The 20,020-nt window shown below is 53.4% G+C and overlaps 8 protein-coding genes; 5 read left to right on the forward strand and 3 right to left on the reverse strand.

The window, feature by feature from the left end:
- Nucleotides 1–1,468: 1,468 nt before the first annotated feature.
- RCC_07031 (uncharacterized protein) lies at nt 1,469–2,440 on the reverse strand (the record flags this gene model as incomplete). The annotated part of the gene is made up of 1 exon (XM_023772291.1): nt 1,469–2,440. One exon carries the CDS (start codon nt 2,438–2,440, stop codon nt 1,469–1,471), a length of 972 nt encoding a protein of 323 aa, XP_023628059.1.
- Nucleotides 2,441–6,630: 4,190 nt separating this feature from the next.
- On the forward strand, nt 6,631–7,376 carry RCC_07032 (related to 26S proteasome non-ATPase regulatory subunit Nas2, putative; the record flags this gene model as incomplete). XM_023772292.1 has 2 exons in its annotated part: nt 6,631–7,197; nt 7,248–7,376. The coding sequence occupies 2 exons, from the start codon at nt 6,631–6,633 to the stop codon at nt 7,374–7,376; spliced, it is 696 nt and encodes a 231-aa protein (XP_023628060.1).
- A 1,718-nt stretch (nt 7,377–9,094) lies between these two features.
- Nucleotides 9,095–10,667, forward strand: RCC_07033 (uncharacterized protein; the record flags this gene model as incomplete). XM_023772293.1 has 2 exons in its annotated part: nt 9,095–9,248; nt 9,301–10,667. 2 exons carry the CDS (start codon nt 9,095–9,097, stop codon nt 10,665–10,667), a joined length of 1,521 nt encoding a protein of 506 aa, XP_023628061.1.
- Nucleotides 10,668–12,278: 1,611 nt separating this feature from the next.
- Nucleotides 12,279–13,029, forward strand: RCC_07034 (uncharacterized protein; the record flags this gene model as incomplete). XM_023772294.1 has 3 exons in its annotated part: nt 12,279–12,432; nt 12,501–12,833; nt 12,893–13,029. The coding sequence occupies 3 exons, from the start codon at nt 12,279–12,281 to the stop codon at nt 13,027–13,029; spliced, it is 624 nt and encodes a 207-aa protein (XP_023628062.1).
- Nucleotides 13,030–13,381: 352 nt separating this feature from the next.
- Nucleotides 13,382–14,827, reverse strand: RCC_07035 (probable beta-Ala-His dipeptidase; the record flags this gene model as incomplete). Its single annotated transcript, XM_023772295.1, has 1 exon — nt 13,382–14,827. The coding sequence occupies one exon, from the start codon at nt 14,825–14,827 to the stop codon at nt 13,382–13,384; it is 1,446 nt and encodes a 481-aa protein (XP_023628063.1).
- A 491-nt stretch (nt 14,828–15,318) lies between these two features.
- On the forward strand, nt 15,319–16,041 carry RCC_07036 (related to nodulation protein nodB; the record flags this gene model as incomplete). The annotated part of the gene is made up of 1 exon (XM_023772296.1): nt 15,319–16,041. One exon carries the CDS (start codon nt 15,319–15,321, stop codon nt 16,039–16,041), a length of 723 nt encoding a protein of 240 aa, XP_023628064.1.
- An 804-nt stretch (nt 16,042–16,845) lies between these two features.
- Nucleotides 16,846–17,770, forward strand: RCC_07037 (related to dehydrogenases with different specificities (related to short-chain alcohol dehydrogenases); the record flags this gene model as incomplete). XM_023772297.1 has 2 exons in its annotated part: nt 16,846–17,076; nt 17,159–17,770. The coding sequence occupies 2 exons, from the start codon at nt 16,846–16,848 to the stop codon at nt 17,768–17,770; spliced, it is 843 nt and encodes a 280-aa protein (XP_023628065.1).
- An 84-nt stretch (nt 17,771–17,854) lies between these two features.
- RCC_07038 (related to Pwp2p) lies at nt 17,855–19,510 on the reverse strand (the record flags this gene model as incomplete). Its single annotated transcript, XM_023772298.1, has 1 exon — nt 17,855–19,510. The coding sequence occupies one exon, from the start codon at nt 19,508–19,510 to the stop codon at nt 17,855–17,857; it is 1,656 nt and encodes a 551-aa protein (XP_023628066.1).
- Between the last annotated feature and the right edge of the window lie 510 nt (nt 19,511–20,020).

The raw sequence follows: 20,020 nt of genomic DNA on the forward strand, positions 1-20,020 counted from the left end.
GTCGCGGCTGATCACGCATTATGATCGGCGCTGATGATTGTTGTCGTCCGTCATATGTCCATTTAATTGACGTCTCGGCGCGCTACTTCTTTGAGTGGGTCGTGAAGTCCCATTGGAAGACCTTTCGGAGCCTTTGCTMTCTGTCTGCGAAAGAGAAGCTAAAGCTGGCAGTGCACGATGGCTTTTCCTTGGCGACCTTCGGGGTCGCCCAACATGACAGCTTTCGCCATCATGTCTCATGATCTGGTCGCTGATTTGGTTGAATTGAGTTTTCAGTGGTGCTGCCGGAACCGATCAAAGATCCAGTGCTCGAGTCGATGGCTGGCTGCTGGCGACGAGGGTATTGAAGGACTGAAAGCCCTTTGGAGTCCGTGTTCCACAAGACGTTTGATACCTTGGGTGCGGAGCTCAATGACTGCAGTCATTGAAGCGCCAGGAAGTACTGGTATTCGCTGGAGCGCTCGCAGCTGTTGTCGCTCTTGTCACATCCGCTGGAAGCCGAGTCAGTACGAGACCTGCAAACATAACGATCCGGAAATACTCACATCCAGTATGGTCGATTTCGAATCCTTCTCAGGTCGCCCCATCACTCGCAGACCTATCGTGACCACCATCCGTTTGGTGTTGTGGCCTCCGTTTGCCCTCCCCACCCATCCATCCAGCCTCAGCTTAGGATGGCGCCTTATCGTCAAGATGCTGACCTAGAAGGAGAAGAAAAAAGGCAGAAGCCAGTCAATGTTACAACAAGAATGGGCAATGGAAACTCACCGAGCTGATCAAGGTGCTCTAGCCTTGCCCTTGCTCTCCTTGCCCTTGCCCGTGTCCAGAGGCTTGCCACGACCCTGGTGAGTGAGGCCTCGTCGCTGCGTTCCAGAGAGCCCAAATCCGCGGGTCTTCATCTCGGTGTCCTCGTTGAGTGGTGCCGGCTCATTCGACGGCTTGGCCTTCTTGGCAGGTGGCTTTGCAGCGTTGGCAGCCTTCTTCTGTGCTCTCACGCTGTAGCGACCCTTGGTGGTGAGCTTTTAGATCTCGCTGTCGCTGTTCACACTGGCACTGGCGGTAGCAAGTCGGGACTGGAAGCAAGCCGACTCAATGTCCGGCGCGGGACCGATTCCTTCGTGCGGGAAGCACGCACATTTTGCCATGAAGGCGCGAACCGGAGTCTTGTTGCCATCGGCATCCTTGGACATTAAGCCACTCCATTTCGTGACTAGCCATCTCGGGACGGGCACCTGTGCGAATGGGTACTGTGGATCGGAGATCGACATGTAATCCGTCTCGGTTGTGACCTCGCCCTCAAGTCTCGCCGCTTTCTGGTACCACCAGCAGTTACCGAGGTGAGCGTTGGCGTAATGGACGACGCGGAAGTAGTCGATGAACTTGTGAAGGGCTCGGTGACCCTCCTTGGTAGCATGGAGGTAATCTTTTTGCAGTATCGTGAACTCATTCTGCTGAGGCAGCAGCACGATCAAGAGCTACTCGTCATACAGGCCATGGACTGTTGTGCCTGATGGGTCCGTCCGGTTCTTCCAGTTGTTGTACATCTTACATCACTCGTCGATCTTCTCTCGCGAAACACCGATGAAGTGTGGTCGGCCGGAAGCTCCCTGGTTGACGTCCACGCCCGGTGCGTACTGGTCCAGATCGACCCGCATGAGTTGCTTGTTGTCACGGAGATCCTTGATGATTGTCGCGTCTGGAAGTGTCGCCTGGCAGCGCACGGGGTCGTCGTTGGCACAGATGTCGATGCCGATGGTCTTGGCGCTGCGCTGTAGACTGTTTGCGTAGATGCAACAGTCAATCCAGGCGCCGTCAGGCTGCTGCACCTCGATCTGGACGCAAGGAGTCCTGGTATCGCAGAGAGACTTGACTCTGACGGTCCGAGGGTTGAAACCCACGTCCAGCTGGTCGTCCTTGTCGTCCACCTGCATGCTCTCTGATTCGGTACGCTTCGAGTCCTCAGGATCAACATCCATATTAGTGTCAGTGTTTCCGGCGACGATGGCAGCTGCTTTCTTCGCTGCGAGTTCATCTTCCTTGACTTTCTGCGCGGCAGCCCGCTCCTCCTGCTTCTTGGTCTGGGCCGCCAGATCAGCCTCGTACTTCTGAAACTCAGTAGCCGCCAGTTGAGGATAGCCAAACATCTTTTGCGAGATGTTAAGGCCGGCATCGCGGATCTGGATGGCTGCGAATGATCGCTGGTTGGCCCTGAATTCCTTGGATTTGCTCTTGCCCTGACCTGGTAGATCCACCACGAACCGTGGGCAGTCGACTTTCCGTATGCGGTGGAACCTCCAAAGATGGGCTCGAGCGAGAACAGCTTGTCCTCGTCGATCCAGAGGTGTTTCTCATACAGCTGTGCCAAATTGAGTCCGCTTTCTTCTCCAAGGCGCTCCTCCTGGAAGCGGACTCCACTGGCAAGTCGTCCATCAGCTCCCATTCCTCATCGACTGCCTTCTCAGGCTCGACCTCTTCCACCCTGCGCTTCAACGGGCAGCTCTTCCCCGTGTCCATCATGAACTTCATGGCGAATGCGTGTGGCGAGTCCGCTGGCAGATCAAGTTTCATGCCATGCCGGGCGAGCTCTGTAACCTACAGAGCTGTCGATATGAGGATTCTTCATCGACGCAAAAAACCCGCAGTCGTCTTCATGACGTCTTAAGACCTTGCTCTTTCTCTGCACAATATACAGCTCTGGGGCTGCTAGAACTATTGCTGCTAGCAGAGTAGTCCCGTTATACAACGGAGAGGGCAATTGAGGGCGCTGTTTTGTGAAAGATTCTCTCATATCGACAGCTCTGCCGCCTCGACCTTCTCGGCCATCGTCTTCTCCTCCCGGTCTTGCGTGGCTTGCCGACGCGCAATCTCGGCCTGGCCACTGGTAGATCTCGGCAGCGCCCACGTGGGGGGAAGGGTGTTTGACGCATATTGCGACATTTTTTGTTGAAAAAGTGTTCAGCCCTAATGGACCCAACGAGGTTCCTTCGCACTCCTTGCTCATCTTTGCGATGAGACTACAGCAGCAAAAGCTGAAGTAGCTCAGGCTCGGATGAGGGAGGGAGAAAGAATGCACCGCAGTGACTGACGGCTGACGCATATTGCGACAGTTTTTTTGTTTGAAAAGTGTCCGGTCTCCAGGAGACAAGACGTTCCCTAGCACTTCCTTACTTATCTCCGCGACGAGACTACAACAGCGATTGCTGATGTAGCTCGGGCTCGGATAAGGGCAGGGAATGGAAGGTGCACCGCAGTGACTGACGGCTGACGCATATTGCGACAGTTTTTTTGTTTGAAAAGTGTCCGGTCTCCAGGAGACAAGACGTTCCCTGGTACTTCCTTACTTATCTCCGCGACGAATTGCTGATGTAGCTCGCGCTCGGATAAGGGGAGGGAAGGGAAGGTGCACCGAAGTGACTGACGAAGGCTCAACGCGCGCAGGTGAATGCGCACGGGAGTGCGAGCCAGTTCGGGGAAGAAGGAGGTGTACTCGATCTGTGTGGAAAACTGAAGGGCCTGTGCCATGGGCCAACTCGCAACTGGGGAGAGAAGAAGAGGACGCGAAGCGGCGTCAGAAATTCTGTAGTGGCCCGGCGGAGGCGCTAAGTCGGGATCGCCCGTCACAACAACTTGCAGCTTGCCCCTCTACGATGACGCAGGGCCGTCGACATCGGCCGAAGACGACGGGAGGGACCGGAGTGGTCAGAGCTGTGAATATGAGGATCATTCATTTGGACACATTCATCCCCCTGCCGATATGAGGATTATTCATCGGGACACACTCATCCCCACAATGGCCTCGCTCTCTGTAGAGTTGACGACTCTAGGCCTGCTAGAATCCTTGCCACTAGCAGAGTGGCCCGTTGATCAATCGAGAGAGCAGTTCGTCAGAGCTGTCGAAACAAGGATTATTGGTTGGGACACATTCATCCCCACGATGTCCCAAGACCTCGCTCTCTGTAGAGTCGACGACTCTAGGCCTGCTAGAATCCTTGCCACTAGCAGAGTGGCCCGTTGATCAATCRAGAGAGCAGTTCGTCAGAGCTGTCGAAATAAGGATTACTGGTTGGGACACATTCATCCCCACGATGTCCCAAGGCCTCGCTCTCTGTAGGCTCGACGATCCCAGGTCTGCTAGAATCCTCGTCACCAGTAGAGTGGCCTGTCAATCAATCGAGAGAGCAGTTAGTTAGAGCTGTTGATATGAGGACTATTCGTTAGGACACATTCATCCCCACGATGTCCCAAGGCCTCGCTCTCTGGAGGCTCAACGATTCGAGGCCTGCTAGAATCCTTGTCGTTAGCAGAGTGGCATGTTAATCAGTCGAGAGAGCAGCTCAGGTCGCTACTCTTGTCGATGATTCCTCATATCGACAGCTCTGGAAATGGTCGTCTCGCCAACATGAATGACCATTTCGCCGTCTATTATGCATTTTTATGTGACTCTCGCCATCGTTCCACGGACTCTGTGCTATTGTTGAGCTGACTCTTTCCATAAAAGCTCGTGTTCTTGTTGGAGGAAAAATGGAGAAATGGACGTGGAGAAAGACAGGTGAATCCCAAATTTACAGAGCCGGCGATATGAGGATTATTCATTGGGACAAGACATCCTCATACATCCCCACAAAACGAGTCTTTGATTGCCTTCTCCTTCCTTTACTTAGGCTTACGGTCTAGCAATGTGGGTGGCCGTTTAATGGTTCGTATGTTGTGATGTTTCCCACTGCCGCATCTCAAATGCCTATGCTTCGGCACACTGCATACGGGAATCCAACGACATGGTCGTTTGTGTATACAGCCCACGATGTAAATGGGTTGATTATTCAAGTTGATTCCACTTTATCGCTGTTGTTTTGGTAATCGCGAATGTGGACATGGACGTGAAGTCGGAGATATGCCCAAAACGGCAAACGCCAAACGCCCCATGTGGCATTTTAGCTTCGGATTTTGGATACCCTCTTCCCGGGCTGCATGCTGTTATCTCACGGACGACTCACGACCACTTTCGGGAGCAGATCTTACAGTGCGTGTGAAGTCTTCGCATATTCCCGCGCGCTCGCTCTCGCTAATTTTCTCTGCATAGGTGCACTTCCGCACGAGGCTCTCAAGCCGCTGATTATCAAGTACCAGGACGCCCACAAGGACAAAGAGAAGAACGACCTGACCACCGAGCTCGAGGAAGCCATGAAACATGTCAGCAAAGTCGACCACCTGTCCACACAGGAGCGCACTGCCCCGTCGGCTCGCAACCTTGATTCGCATGGACTTCGTCGCTCGTGTCGTACTCAAGGCAGTCGCGGCGTACGGCACGGTGAAGGGTACTCCCAAGTGTGGTTCTACTCGAATGGCGGCATTTCCTCTGCATCCTCCTCCGCCTCGTTGGAAGGCAGAACTTTCCTCCGGGTGCCACCGTTCTGCGCCTGCTCGTAGAGAGGGACTTGGCCCCAATTGAATCGCAGCTCGGGCTTCTTCTTGTAAGCATCAACAGTCACGGCCGCGAACTCATGAAGCCATCCTTGAATTGTGTAGCCCAAGCCTTGGAGCCACTCGATCGCTGCTTGTTGTCCCAAATGGTAGTGATGTGGGCATTCCCCATGCGCATCATGCTTCGAGCGTTCATACGTGGACCAACGATCTTGGAGAATCCTTCCAGCAAGTGGCGGAATAGCATGTACTTGATCTGCGTTTTGCCTTGACCGTTGATGATGCTGTGCAGGTTGGCGAAAGGTGCGAGAGCGGAGGGCCACTTGTACGCAAGGTCTYTGAACTCTTCGAGCTTCTCGTTCCGTGTCAAGAATTGCCACGGGATCTGCTCCTCCTCCACTTGGCTGATGTCGTCGTAAGTCTCCGCGGCCGCAAATTTGCGTGCCCGCTCGCTTGTTACCCGTGCCCGCAGTTTGGAGAGGTGCGCAATGGCATCCGTCTTGTAGCCTTGAACTAAGGTCAGAGGCACCTCGTCGCGCTCTCCTTTCAACTGGGTTCTGCTGGCAGTGCTGATGTCTTGGATGTTTCCATCGATCAGCTCGATGAATTGGAGTCCATTGTCAAACGCCTATGCTTCGGCACGCTATAGACGGGAATCCGACGACAGGACCGTTCGTGTATATAACCCACAATGCGAACGAGTCGAACATCTTAAGTTAATTCCACTTTATTGCTGCTCCTCTGGTAATGGTAATCGCGAGTATGGACATGGACGTGAAGTCGGAGAGATCCATGGATATGCCCAAAACGACAGGCGCGACTCGGGCTAAAATTACCACGCGCGACGTCAGATTGATACTCGTCGACGTCTTCGAGCTTTACTTCACACTGCTTGTAAGGCAATGGGATGAGCTGCTCCTTAGCTCGATTGCCTCGTGATGCACCGATGATGAAGTCTAAGTCGAAGTCAAGACCGGGCTCGGGAGGAGGACGTGGGGGGTGCTTCGCACTAGCGAAGGAGCCGGCTCCGTCGCCCTCTCATTGGCTTTCCTCATAACTGGCTCATCTTGTCGTTCAAGCCGGACTATCACAGGCCAGTCACTGAAATCGTCTATTGATGGGCAGAACCTGAATCCGATACAAGAGGCTGTCGCGCGTCTCTGTAAGAATTCCTTCGTCACAACACGAACATCACAAATGGGACTCAGAATGGACGACATCCACGCTCCCACGGTCGGCTCCGGTCCAACGACAGCGACCTACTCCACTGGCATACAAGCAAAACAAACACTGCCACAACTCATTGCGGAGAAGGAGACATTGGAGGCCGAACTGTCCGCGCTCAGCTCCGTGCTCGACTCGCATGGGGTGGACATGAAGACGGCACTCACCACGTTCGATGGCTTTCCACGCTCAGACATTGACGTGCCTCAAATACGCACCACAAGAGCACGGATCATACACTTGAAGAATGACCACAAAGCCCTCATGGCGAAGTTGGAAGATGCGGTTCATGCACAATTTGCTGCAGGCAAAGCAGCAGAGGGCATGGCCGAGAGCAGCTCGCGGGCCTCCACCAATGGAGTCACGGCTTTCACACCCAGTGCGCCTGCAGTTGAGCCGCCGTTCGCCAAGGTCAACTCGGTCGTTGCTGGTAGCCCCGCTGAGGAGTCTGGACTCCAAGCTGGAGACAAGATCGTAAGATTCGGCACTGTAAACTGGCAAAATCATGAACGGCTCAGTAAAGTCGCTCAAGCGGTGCAGCAGAATGAGAATGTAAGTTGCCTCAACGATCGACGCTCCAAATATGGCTAAATATCGCACAGCGCGTTATAACAGTGAAAGTCGTGCGTGCATCTGCCACACCTACAACGACAACGCACGAGCTCCGACTGACGCCGCGGCAAAACTGGGGAGGCCGTGGCATGTTGGGCTGCCATCTGTTGCCCATCTGATGCTCATGCTGGCCGCTGACACACATTCTGCCCTGTACTATTAAGTCCTGCGAATGAGACAAAATCTCGTGCGAAGAAAGTGGCATTCTCACAGGAACGGCTTCAGCAGACTCTCAAGGCACCCACAAAAGAAGTGACCCGATTGACAAATCTATCAACCGTGGCAATCCTCTGTCTACCAGCATTTTCACCAATCATATCGTCCTTCCATGACCGGCAAGCGAACCACGCGGCCACAAGAAGGACTAGGGCAGCAGAAATCACCTTATGCTCCACGCTGCGGAAATGCCAATTTGCATCGGGTTTATGCGTCGTTGACGTACAATCAGCTGTCCGTCATGGTCCAGAAACGAATCATTACTTGCCAGCGTATGGATGAAGAGCTCGAAGTCAAACGGGATCGTTTCCGTCTACGCAGCGTATGCGCTCATAGATTAAGTGAAACCATTAATGGCAGTAGTCACTAAACGTGGCCGTCCTTCCGCCCGAAACGCATTGCCAGATTGCCAACGAGCATTTTCTTGCGCGTCTTCTCACGCTGAGATGGAACATGTTTGCTTCAAACGCACCTTCGAAGTCAAAAAGCTCTACCTTCTTGGCGGATATCGGCGTGTCCCGACTTGGGTCAGAATCCATGCGAACGGTGACTAGTATGGGCTGTCGGTCGGTGATATTCTTGTTACTCAGTATACTGCAGACAAATTGACGATCCTAGAGGTCGATTTCGCTACGGTTACGAAGTAGCCTCCCCTTCCGAATCACCGCCGGTCTATGGTCATGCATACATTATGGTCGGTGGTGGGATCGAGACTGGCGCTGTTTGAGGTGAAGGTCTGCACATCCACTTCTGAAATGCCTATTTGATATTACATTGGAGTATCGAGAAGGAGGATATCGCTCAGAATGCCACCTTCCATCAATTGCGAGTTCCTCGTTGTACCGCAGGAGGTACCTATAAATCTCAAGTTCCTCTTGCACGACGACATCTGGCAAGCTCTTTCACTGAGTCAGACCGCTCACTATACGGCTCCGCAACAACCGCCGATGTTTTGTCCGGTCGATCGACAACGATAGTCAGAGTCGAATTCACAAGCTATGGATGGGATAGTCTTTGGCCCGCGCGATGAAGCCAAACTCCGGTATCTGCATTACCTCGTATTTCAACAAACAACAACAAGACGCGCTTCTACACGTCAATAGACGCGATGGCTATTGTTTGCGGGGCTCAAATCTGGCAATTTCATTGGACCAGCTTTTCTCATGCAGCAGCTTGCAGCTCTAGCTCAAAACAACGCATTCCGATTGGACCAACGATGATCTTGAAACCGGCCCTTCATGCGGCCCAGCCTCTCTGCCGACCTTCCTCCACACATCATGTCTACAACGTTCTACTCTCGCGACATGGTCGTGTGTCTTGTCTTTCGACGCTTCCCTAGCCTCTCGCCCTGCAGCATCTTTTGCAGCAACATGCACCACTCAAGCTCGACTTGTGACTCACTCTTGCGGCAATGCACATGTGGGTTCGTCCATTGTTGGTGGGGCGAGCATGTAGGTCCCAAGAGCAGAAGTTTGGTAAAAAGCTCCGGTTCGCGCGATGCCTGAGACCTTCYGTTCAAACACACCCTTCACATGTTCGCGCCTTGCTACTATCGGAATCGCGATCCAAATCGCATCTTCTTACTCGGCATCGGCTGAATATATGATCTTGATACCTTACTATGAACAACAACAAACAAGGCGTTGCCTTGGCTAGCAAACCGTCATCATCGTTCTCCACAACATCTTCCGCCGCCTCCGCCACATCAGCAGCCAGTTCGCGGAGTGGATGCAGCAGACTGCTTTTCGGAGAAATCGATCTGACAAGCGAGCGGTGTACGCAATCCCAAGGCCATTCATCGGCGAGACACGACTGACATCTCAACAGCCTCCGAGAGCTTCGCGTCTGTCTGCAACCTTGTACTATGTGAGAGCAGCACATTGCTCAAATTCTGGCTCGATGACACCTGTCGCGAGGCATTCCTTTCTTTTGTACCCAAAAGTGATTTGGTCAATCTGCGACTGGCCTGTCATGATTTCAGTGTCCGGGCTGCGCCCGCGCTGTTCTCAGATCTCAGCATTACCTTCAGAGCAAACACCTTTACCAGGCCATCGAAGCTGGCCGCACTCGAAAGGCTGGGGTTCTACGTGAAGACTGTGCGCTTCACGTTGCCTCACACAGCCGACATGTTCTTGCCACCACTAGTTGAGCCGGAGACCGGAGCCGAGATGTCATTCACGTACGAGCCTCAGACGCATGAGCATTCGCCCAGACGTCCCAAGTACGGCGATGCTGGCACCACGGCGATACTCACACGCCAATATCCGCCCATCTTTCATGCCGCGACCAACATCCCAGCYTTCGTGCGAGCATTCTCTGCCTTTATGAACCTAAAGCATCTGGTGGTTAGCTGCCCCGGTTACGACGCCACCCAGAGACACCGGCGTAGTGTCGTGGACTACGCGCTCATATCTCTTCGCATTGCGGTGGAGAAGAACTGTCTGAATGCGYTCGACACTTTGACTCTTTCACCAATCCACCCAGGTGGACTGATCTGTATGTCTCCATTTGGCCTCGGTGCATCGCCTAGGTCGGCAAGCCGGTGGTCACGCATCAAGCATTTGACGGCACACGTGGTCCATCTACCTTGTGGAGGAAGGGGAACTGAGCCGGAGCAATGCAAGCTCCTGCGAAGCTACCTGCGAGGCTTCCAGAATCTTGCAACATTCAGATTTAGATGGATGGGCGAGCGAGGTCCGTTACCATTGCGTTATCATTCCTCGCTTGRAACATCCTCTGAACCTCCCTCTACCCGACGGCCGGACTTTCCCAGGATCAAGTGCATCGAGATTGAGAACGCAACGGCGTCGGCCAGGGAAGTCGAGCTGCTCGTTGCCTCACATAGGAAGACAATCGAAGAGCTGGACTTGCATGACATTGAGCTTGTGGATGGGACCTGGGACGATGCTTTGGCGCCTCTACTCAAACGTTCTYGCCATCGCGCTGCCAAAGAGGAGACAGCGGACATTCCAATCATGCTGTCCCTAGATCCTTGCGCGATGCCATTTCATGCGCCCGTGGCGCGCAAAGTAGTCCCTCATTACGAGACAGTCGGTGGTAGGAAGAGCTTGCGCATGTCGAATTGGTTGTCGTCGAAGAAGCCCAGCACAGCGCAAAAGGTCAAAGACGGTCTGCTGGGTTGTGAAGAGCAGCTGAGAAAGGTACTTCGAGGGAACGTCTTCCCCTGGAAATGAGCACGTGTCGTACTGGATATGGTCGGGCTCGCAACGAAGCAACGAATGACGGACTAACGATAGGTATGATGTATGTCACTACGGCCAAGATTACAATCGCTTGTAGTGTAGAGAGAACAAACAACGATTGCAACACCGCCTTTCTGTTCATTTCCAGACGAGATGAAGTCCCACAATCGTGTTGTGCTAACGAGCATGGATGCTTGCCAATCCGGAGTCGACGCTGGTACTTCGGCACAACCGAAAGCTCGACGGGGGTCCTGGTCACAGGCACTTCGCACGGTGCACACTCCGCACGCGGCACGAGCAGCCCTCCGGAAAGCACTATTGAGAACGACGATCCTGATTGAGGCCAAATGCCTCAAAGAATGACGACGACCGATTTTCTCCGATTGCCACACCGAAACGACCTGGATATGGCCGAAGACCCGTCTATGCAGCACCTGCATTCACTGCTCGACGTTGTGTCTRGAGATGGCTGCTGCTGTCTGTGTGTCTACTGTACTCTGGTCTAAGAGAGCCCGAAATTATGCTTATTATACTATTGGCAACACACGTCGTGGAGCGCAGACGATTTGAACAAGGCGTGTGCTTCGGTCGAGCTTCCTCGTCACGATGCCCGATCGCTACTGACATCATCCACGGCTCGATCAGCCGGCCGAAATTAACACTGAGCCTCAAGCAGTCAATGCGATTCAGGTTGAGTTATCGAACTCATGTCGTTGGTCTGCTCCAGGCAGGTCAACTCGTTCTCGAAATCTTACGAATGATTTCGAGATGTCTGGATCTCTTACAGAAGCAAGGGATTCCCCAATAGCCACATGGCTCATGACAAGCAAATCAGCCCCCAGATGGCACGGAGACGGAGCACCTGCCGTGCTGTTACCTGTATCGTCGTTTTCGTCACTGCGTGTCCGAACTTTTGCCATGCTAGTCCAGGTCCTAGCTCATTCACTTCACAGCGCTACTCCGGCACGAGACTCTTGGCTGACACTAGCAACCTATCATAGCCTTCCAAATCAAAAACAAGATCTTCGGCTCTCTTTGCCAGACCTACTCAGTGGCAGATCATGAGCCCTGTCAACACTCACAAGGAGTCGCCATCCTCGGAGGCAAGATCGCCATTTCTACAGATCATCGTCACTTGCGAGTCTCGTGGTGAAACTGGACCCCACACTGCCCAGAGATATCAGGGGTTGCAGCCAATCCAGCTGCGTAGCAGCCGCGATACCAGCGGGCCGCCTAGGGATAATTTGACTACACACTGGCGAGTGTTGCGTCCGGCAGAGCCATTCCGGCTTAATACTGAGAAAATGGACGTGATTCCGGGAGGTTTAGGCGCACAGCCAACCAGAGACTGTGATACCGCACGATTCACCAGTAGTAGGCTCAACCACTACCAACTCCCCCCTGGTCAGGTTCATTCCGATGTCGAAGAGGAAAGGAGGAGGAGGGATTTCCATACATATAAGCCATCCCACACCATCTCTTCTGCGCCTCTCTTCTCTCACCAACGCACTCACACTCTTTCATCTTTGCAGTTTCACTCTTTACAGGCATCACTATTGCCCTCACGTTCTTTAACACAAACCCAAACCACCCACCAGCAAGATGAAGTTCTCCTCCGCTTTGGCTCTGCCAGCCCTTTTCCTCGGTGCCTTGGCCGCCCCAGTTGCGAAGCGCCAGCAGACCGTCGATGTCACCCAGGTCACCGAGATCGTCACTAGCTTGTTGACCAACGTCACTACCATCACCGGCGCTATCAGTATGTCTCATCACATACATCCCTTGAGAGCTGGTGAATTAGTTTGCTGACTTGTCCCACCAATTCAGACGCCACCTCATTGACTGCTCCCAACGCCACTGCCATCATTGGCTTCCAGGTCGCCAGCCTCACCAAGGTTGTTTCCGAGATTGTTGTCGAGGTCACCGATGTTCTCGGRGACGCCCTTGAGATCACCACCAGCACCGCTGGCGTCGCCACCGACATCACCGGCACCGTCACTGGCACCGTCACTTCTACCGTCTCTGGCACCGTCGGCTCCGTGCTCAAGTCCCGCCAGATCATCGACGTCGGCAACCTTGTCGACCTCAACGAGGCCCTCTCCCTTGTCTTCACTGAGATCAGCGCTACCCTTGAGTCTGTCGAGACCGTCATCACCATCCGTAAGAATAGCCAAAACTTCCCGCATCAAGTTCTTCTTATATACTAACAATACATCCAGCTACCACCGTCCTTGTCACCCTTGGCGCCACCATCAACTCTTTGACCTCTATCCTCAGCATCGTCACCGATGTCACCAGCATCGTGAACAACGTCGTTCCCACCAACGTTCTTGGACTCCTTGGACTGGCTTTGTAGATGATTTCGCGCAACATGCAGGAAACGAATGAACGTGGTTCAGTCAGGACAAGCGTTGTAATGCAGTAGTAGTAACGGGAATCTACTCGCCGACGACAGGCATCTTTAATTCAGCAATACCAACCACATCTACAAACAACACACATCCCCAATCATGCGAGGTCTGCTATACATGATCGATGCACTTWGCACAGTGACTGCGGGGCTTGGATTGGTAGATCGTCAAAGTCAGCCTCAGTTGGCTTTGTGCATTTGCTTATTCTCGTATTCCACTTCTATCAACCCTGCCCAACACTCCGTTGCAGGAAGAAGGCTATCAGCGTTTCACAACCTCATGTCTCCCCTTAAGGACTCATTTGACCATCGGCTCCTCGGCGACGTAGTGCAAGTACGCGCCCAGAAGTTTGATACCCTCAATGTAGTTGCGGCGGTCAAGTTTCTCATTGATGGAGTGAGCGGCATCAGTTGAGCTACCCATAGGTAGGRGTAGCACGTTCTTGCCAGTTGCCTGTTCAAAGGTCAATGTGACGGGAATGCTGCCGCCCTCGCGAGTAAGATCGGGCTTGACCTTCCAAACACTCTCAACAGCCTTCGCGGCGGCAGTGAAGTTCCAGTGGTTTGGTGAAGCGACCCACCACTTTCCGGCGTGCTGCAGGGTGGTCTTCATGGTGTTCTTTGAGCCGAGCTTCTTGAATGCCTCATCGCAGTGGGCGTATACCAGCTTGTCGACATCGGCTGGCTCCATATCGGGGACTGTGCGAATGCTGAACTTGCCAATGACCTTGGCGGGGATGACGGTCTTTGCACCTGGGGCAGAGAAGGCACCCTCAACGCCGTGGAGCGACAGGGAAGGGTATCGCCACCGGCCCATGAGCGTCCGCTCCTTATCAGGGAAGATGGTAGTCTTGCTACCAAGCGACTCGTGAATGTTGTCCATTGTGAACGCAATGTCCTTGTACAGGCTCTCCTCCTCCTTGGTCAGCGGGGCAACCAACTCTTTGATTCCCTTGATCTGAATGGTGCCATCGGTGTCGACCAAGCTGCCCATGACGCGAACAAGGTCGGTCATTGGCTCCTGAGCGGTGCCACCAAAGACACCCGAGTGCAAGTCCTGGCCAGGACCGCTGATCTCAATAGAATAGTAGCTGCAGCCACGGAGACCGTATGTGAGGCATGGCTTCTCAGTACCCAGCCAGTAGTTGTCGCTGATGCAAACCGCATCGGCATCCTCGAAGAACTTGCCCTTCTTGCACTCTGCGATGATAAAGTCGTCCAAACCCTCGCTACCGTACTCCTCCATTCCCTCKAAGCACATGAGCAGGTTGACTGGGAAGTCGACGCCAGCCTTCTGGTGCGCCTCGATGACATTCAACCATCCGAGCACAGGACCCTTGTCGTCGGTGCTGCCTCTACCATACATACGGCCCTTGTCATCTTCGGTCAGCTTGAAGGGCTCAGTGGCCCAACCATCAGACAAGTTGGCTGGCTGCACATCGTAGTGTCCGTAGACGAGAATCGTGCGCTTGCTTGTGTCCTTTTGCGCTGGGTAGCGGCCAATGACAGCGGGTGGTAGTGTCAGGTACTCTTTGCCGGGCTGTGGTCCAAGCTCGCGTGCCTCCATGTGTGCTCCCAGACCCTCCAACTGTGCCTTGAGCCAGTGGCCCATCTTGATCACATCTTCGCGGCGCTCATCCTCTGCTGAGATGGATGGAATGGCGACTGCCTCACGCAGACGCTCGACGAATGGGCCGGCAAGCGAATCTACCTGCTTGTAGAAGGAATCGAGCTGTGGCGCCATGGTGGTGGACTGTTCCTGGCGGTAGATGTATGGCCAGGCGGGCGAAGAGGTGGACGAAGAGGTGTTTCGTGCGCGTGAATATCCTTTTGAAAGAGGCTGTACTCTTCTCTGGACAGTGCGTAGGGGAGCGGCTGATGTGAGTGGAAGAAAACGCTGCAAGAAACAGCGCGATGTCATATGTGGACGAGAAATGTTTCCGAGCAGTAAGTTAGCAGCAGCCAGCAAAGAAAGTGCCCCACTAAGGTGTACCGACCGGTATAGCCACCAGTCCAAATCGGGAAGGTGGGACGACGCCACGGAAGAGCCGGCGCCAACCGAAACACGTGCCCGACTTCACCCTTTCGCCTCCTTGCACCCTAGCTCCATGCCGTTCTCACAATGCACATTACGTCGGTCAACATGATGGCACTGAGTGTGCGCTGATGGCCCTCTTCTCGCCGTTCTTCCGCCTACCCGGACGCTGGACACGGCGCAGAGCGCGGCGGACACGAATGGCTGTTCAAACCACAGCCTTGGCTATCATTCTTCTGGTTGTGATTCCGGTCTACCTGGTGTACAAGCCACCCAAATTTACTATTGGATACTTCCAGAGCCGCTTCCCGGACGTTCTTTTCCAGGTAGATACGCAGCGCAAGATTGTCGCGCTCACCATTGACGACGCGCCGAGTCCATATACAGGACAGATTCTTGATATCCTGAGGAAGAATGATGCCACTGCAACGTTCTTTGTTATAGGGAACCAGGTTCCGCATCGTGAAGAGCTTCTGGTTGATATAGTAGCCGCCGGCAATGAGCTTGGCAATCATGCAATGCACGATGAGCCAAGTATTTCGTTGACAAGCGAAGTCCTGGCGGAGCAGATCAACAAAGTTGATGTCTATATCGACCGTGCCTATAAGGATGCCCACAAGGAGCGCCATTCTCATCTATTCAGGCCTGGATCTGGTATATTCAGTCAGCGAATTCTGGATGTCACAACCAAGGCTGGCTACAAGACGATTCTGGGAAGCATCTATCCTCATGATCCATTCATCAGCGTCTGGAGGCTGAATGCATGGCATGTCTTGAGTATGTTGAGGCCTGGTGCTGTCATCATCTGCCATGATCGACGGTCATGGACGGTACCCATGCTGGAGAAGACCGTTCCCGAGATGAAGAGAAGAGGTTACGAGGTCGTGTCTGTCTCGGAATTCCTGCAAATGACAAGCCCTTGAAGCTCTCAACGAGACTTCTTCTTTTCTACGCAACAGGCCATACTTGCTTGGCGAGTTACGACAGCTCAATCCACCCAAATACGCAAGAAGCCGAAGCGGGAGTGTTCGCGTCGAGGGCAAAGATAGCAGAAACTTGAGGGCCCAATAAATACTTCAACCGGGGATGCTGGCAGTATACCTGGACCAGCACCCGGACTACCCACCTCGGATGTGAGCTGGAAAGCCCGCAGGTACTCAAATTGAACCTAGCCACATGCCCACCTTCGTGGATGGCCGGGCGACAAACACCAGCGTCGCTGGAGAGGGGATGTGAATGTGTTGCACCTGTCCAACGCTGGTCGAGAGGGCTTGTGTTCTGATGAATGCAGCTTCTGCAGGAGCTTTACCTCGGCCCATGTACAACAGACTCATATGTACAACATAATGAAAGCATGGAGATGCACAGCAGCAGAAATTGAAAGGAGGGGGGCCGGCAAATGGGCGAGGCTTACACCCATTTTCGCCTTCTCCTGGCGTTTGCGGAATGCAGCTCTCGTAATAGCAACTTCGATTTTGAAATGCAGCTAGGGCGGTAGAGGTCAGCACTCAGCAGAGCCCCGTTACATGTAGTTAGAAATATCTCAATCTATCAACGTAAATCGATAGCACCTAACGCCAGCGTGAGGCGCCGATCGCGGTCGGGTAGAGCGGTAAATATCCCCGCCATTGCAGCATTCACCATCGATCGCACAAAGTAACGACTTCATCCCACCACTTTGAATCACCTCCACGAAAAGGAACAACTCAAATATCATAATATCTGCAATGGCAATCTTCGATTACACGAACAAAGTTGTTCTTCTAACCGGCATCGGAGCCGTGGGAGAAGGCTACGGAAATGGATCTGCCATGGCAGCAGCCATGGCTCGTCAAGGAGCTACGGTCTATGGCTGTGACATCAATCTAGCAGCAGCGAATACGGCGGCCGAACAGATCATGAAAGAAGAAGAAGTCAAATCGAGAGGGAACCAGGTGGAGGTTTTTCAACAACCGACTGTAAGTTGAAATTGATCATGATAAGCCTACCTTTTACTCTGCTTTCGTCAAAACCCAGGAAGAATGATTAATTGTTGTATAGGACGTCACAAAGAAAGATGCCTGCAAAGCTTTCGTCGAGGCATGCCTGGCGAAACATGGCAGGATTGACGTTCTTGTCAACAATGTTGGGAAAAGTGAGCCAGGTGGTCCTGCTGAGATGACAGAGGAAGTGTGGGATGCACAAATGGACGTGAACTTGAAGAGTGTCTATTTGATGTGCAACCTAGTTCTTCCCATCATGGAGAAACAGAGCACCGGCGGCTGTGTTCTCAATGTTGCCTCAATCGCCGGGTTGAGATATATTGGCAAACCTCAGGTGGCCTATGCAGCCACCAAGGCTGCAGTCATCCATTTCACCAAGACGACTGCAGTCATCTACGCACAACGGACAGGAGGCAAGGTCCGGTTGAACACCATCGTCCCTGGGTTGATCAACTCGCCGCTTGTTTCTGTTTTGGCAAACAAGTACGCTGGCGGCGATCAGGAGGGATATCGAAAGGTCCGCGACAAGCAATCGCCAACGGGAAAGATGGGCTCCGTATGGGACGTGGCTCACGGCGCGTTGTATTTATGCTCATCGGAGGCTTCCTATGTGACCGGCCAGGAGCTAGTTATCGACGGCGGGGTAGTAGACAGCACTGGTCATCCATAAGACCTGTTCTCATGGGCGAGCTGCAGCCATACCAGCCTTGCGCACATTGTCAAGCGACAAGGAGATTAAGGACTCTCAACACTCTCAACCAGATTCGAGAAGTTCAAGCGCTCCAAGTGTGCGGTGCGCCTGATCAGCCCATTCAGAAGCTCTCGAGACACGGTGGTGAATGCTCGCAAATAGTCGAGCAACGTCCTTTCCATCCCCGTCGTCGTTTTGCCAGTCACTCATTCGATGGCTGTAGAGTTCAAGTAGGACCGATACGACATCGAATAGTATCGCAATGTGCTGCGGATGTGTAATGTACTTGTTCACCACATTTAGCGTGGGCAGAAGCCGGTACTCTGTACGTCCTGCCAAAGCCGTGCGTAATGCGCTTCGATGGCGCAGCGCGGTCAGTAGCGTGAGAAAGTCATCTCTGCTGAATTGGAACCAATTCTCCGGTGGGAGCACTTCATCAAGGGCTTCACCATACTCGCCCTTTCTGAGTCGGCTCTGCCAAGGTCGCAGTCTTGTGTGTCTTTGACGTTCATTGCCGGTGATGACAATATCAGCTCCTTCTCCACGGAAGTCTTTTCCTCTATCTTTGGCCTTTATCCCTTGCCGCATATCCTTCTTCTTCTGCTTCCTCTCGTACTCATCGGCCTCGCCTGCAACCAAGGCCTGCATCTTCTTTTCTCTTTCGCGAGCTTTGACTTTTTCGGCACCTGCCAGGCGGGTTCGAATGGAGAGCAGACCACTTTGTAGACCAACTGCTAAATGGCGATCGTCCTTGTCAGCCTCGTTGCCAGCCGGTGATGGTACAACCGCGAGACTGAGGATGGGGGAAGTGTATTTGAAGCCGGCTACGACCTCCCAACTGGCTGTGTTGTGCACCTTGACATGGGCGTCCAGACCGCCGGTAAGAATCCTCGTTCCATGCTGGGCACTTGCCAGAGCAGTGACCGTCTTTTGGTGCGAGCGAATGACATGCTCTGGCTTTCCAGCGATCAGATTGAGGATCGACACTTCATTCCCGGCTGCAGCTGCCAAGCTTGAACTGTTGAGGGTCAAGATGTCCTCGATCGGAGCGGAGAATTTGAATGTCAACGCAGCTCTGTTGTTCTGCTGTCGAGTATCCCATAGGCGAACCGTCTGGTCGTAGCTTCCACTAAACACCATGTTTCCGCCCTGGCCGGGAAGATATCCACCACTTCGCACGTAATCCTCATGTCCGATACCCGTCCACTTGGCCGCATCCGCTGTGAGATCCCAAACTCGTACAGTGCGGTCGTCGCTACAACTCATGAGATCCGTGAGCACACTGGGGCTCCACCGAACGACTCGCACGGGCTGTTTATGCGCGCTTTCGCCTCTCCATTGCTTTAAAATTGCTCTTGAGCCCGTGTCGAAAGCTTGCACAATCCCACTGTCGCCTCCGGCAAGCAAGATTCGGCCATCTCGCCTCAGTGTGCCCGAGTGTGCCGTGTCGTCCAGTCCAAATCGAGCAATCGTCTTGACCAGTTTGCGAGTCTTGGTGTTGTATATTTGGACTCTGCTACCGCTTGTGACGGCAAAAGTATCGGCTTGAGGACCGGTGGGGTTGAAGTCGGGGATGGTGATGGAGGTAACGGCAACATTGTGAGGCAGCGGCAGCAAGAGCTGATCCTTGAAGGTTTTCCAGTACGTCTGATCGGCGGTTTGGGGAGCTGGTCCAGGCGGCGCGCGCACTCGCGTCACGGGCGCAACTTCAGCAGCCATTTCTGCTCGAGGTGAACTGCTCGCAAGAGAGATCAATCATTGCCGCGTGCTGGAGAAAATAATTCAATGGTCCAAGCTCTCGGAAGCGGGCCGAGAGACGCTAAAACGCGAGTCCTGAATTCGACATCACCTCAACTTCCATCCCTTGCTCCACGCTGCACCAGCATAGAATGCTCCATTCAACACCTCGATTTCATGGGCTTCACATCACAGCAACACATGCATGAGGCCTACACTACAAGTACGGCATCTCTATGCCGTGAGTGCGAGAGTGTGAACAACAGCCGGGTTGATCTAGTCCGCAAGTTCCTCCAAGCTGGATTGGCTGAATGCCTTACTGGAGCCTCAGGGCCTCGCATTCCACTTCGATGCATCGAGACGATCTACAAATGCCATTTTGGGAACCCTGCAACTTTGACAAATGCTTGTGAAAATATCACCAGCATCAATGAATACTGTAGTTGCCTATTACAGCCATCTCTCGGCTTGAACGTGCCGAGTGCTTCTGGA

This window comes from Ramularia collo-cygni, assembly GCF_900074925.1.
Source record: "Ramularia collo-cygni strain URUG2 genome assembly, contig: RCC_scaffold10, whole genome shotgun sequence".
Classification (NCBI taxonomy): Eukaryota; Fungi; Ascomycota; class Dothideomycetes; order Mycosphaerellales; family Mycosphaerellaceae; genus Ramularia; species Ramularia collo-cygni.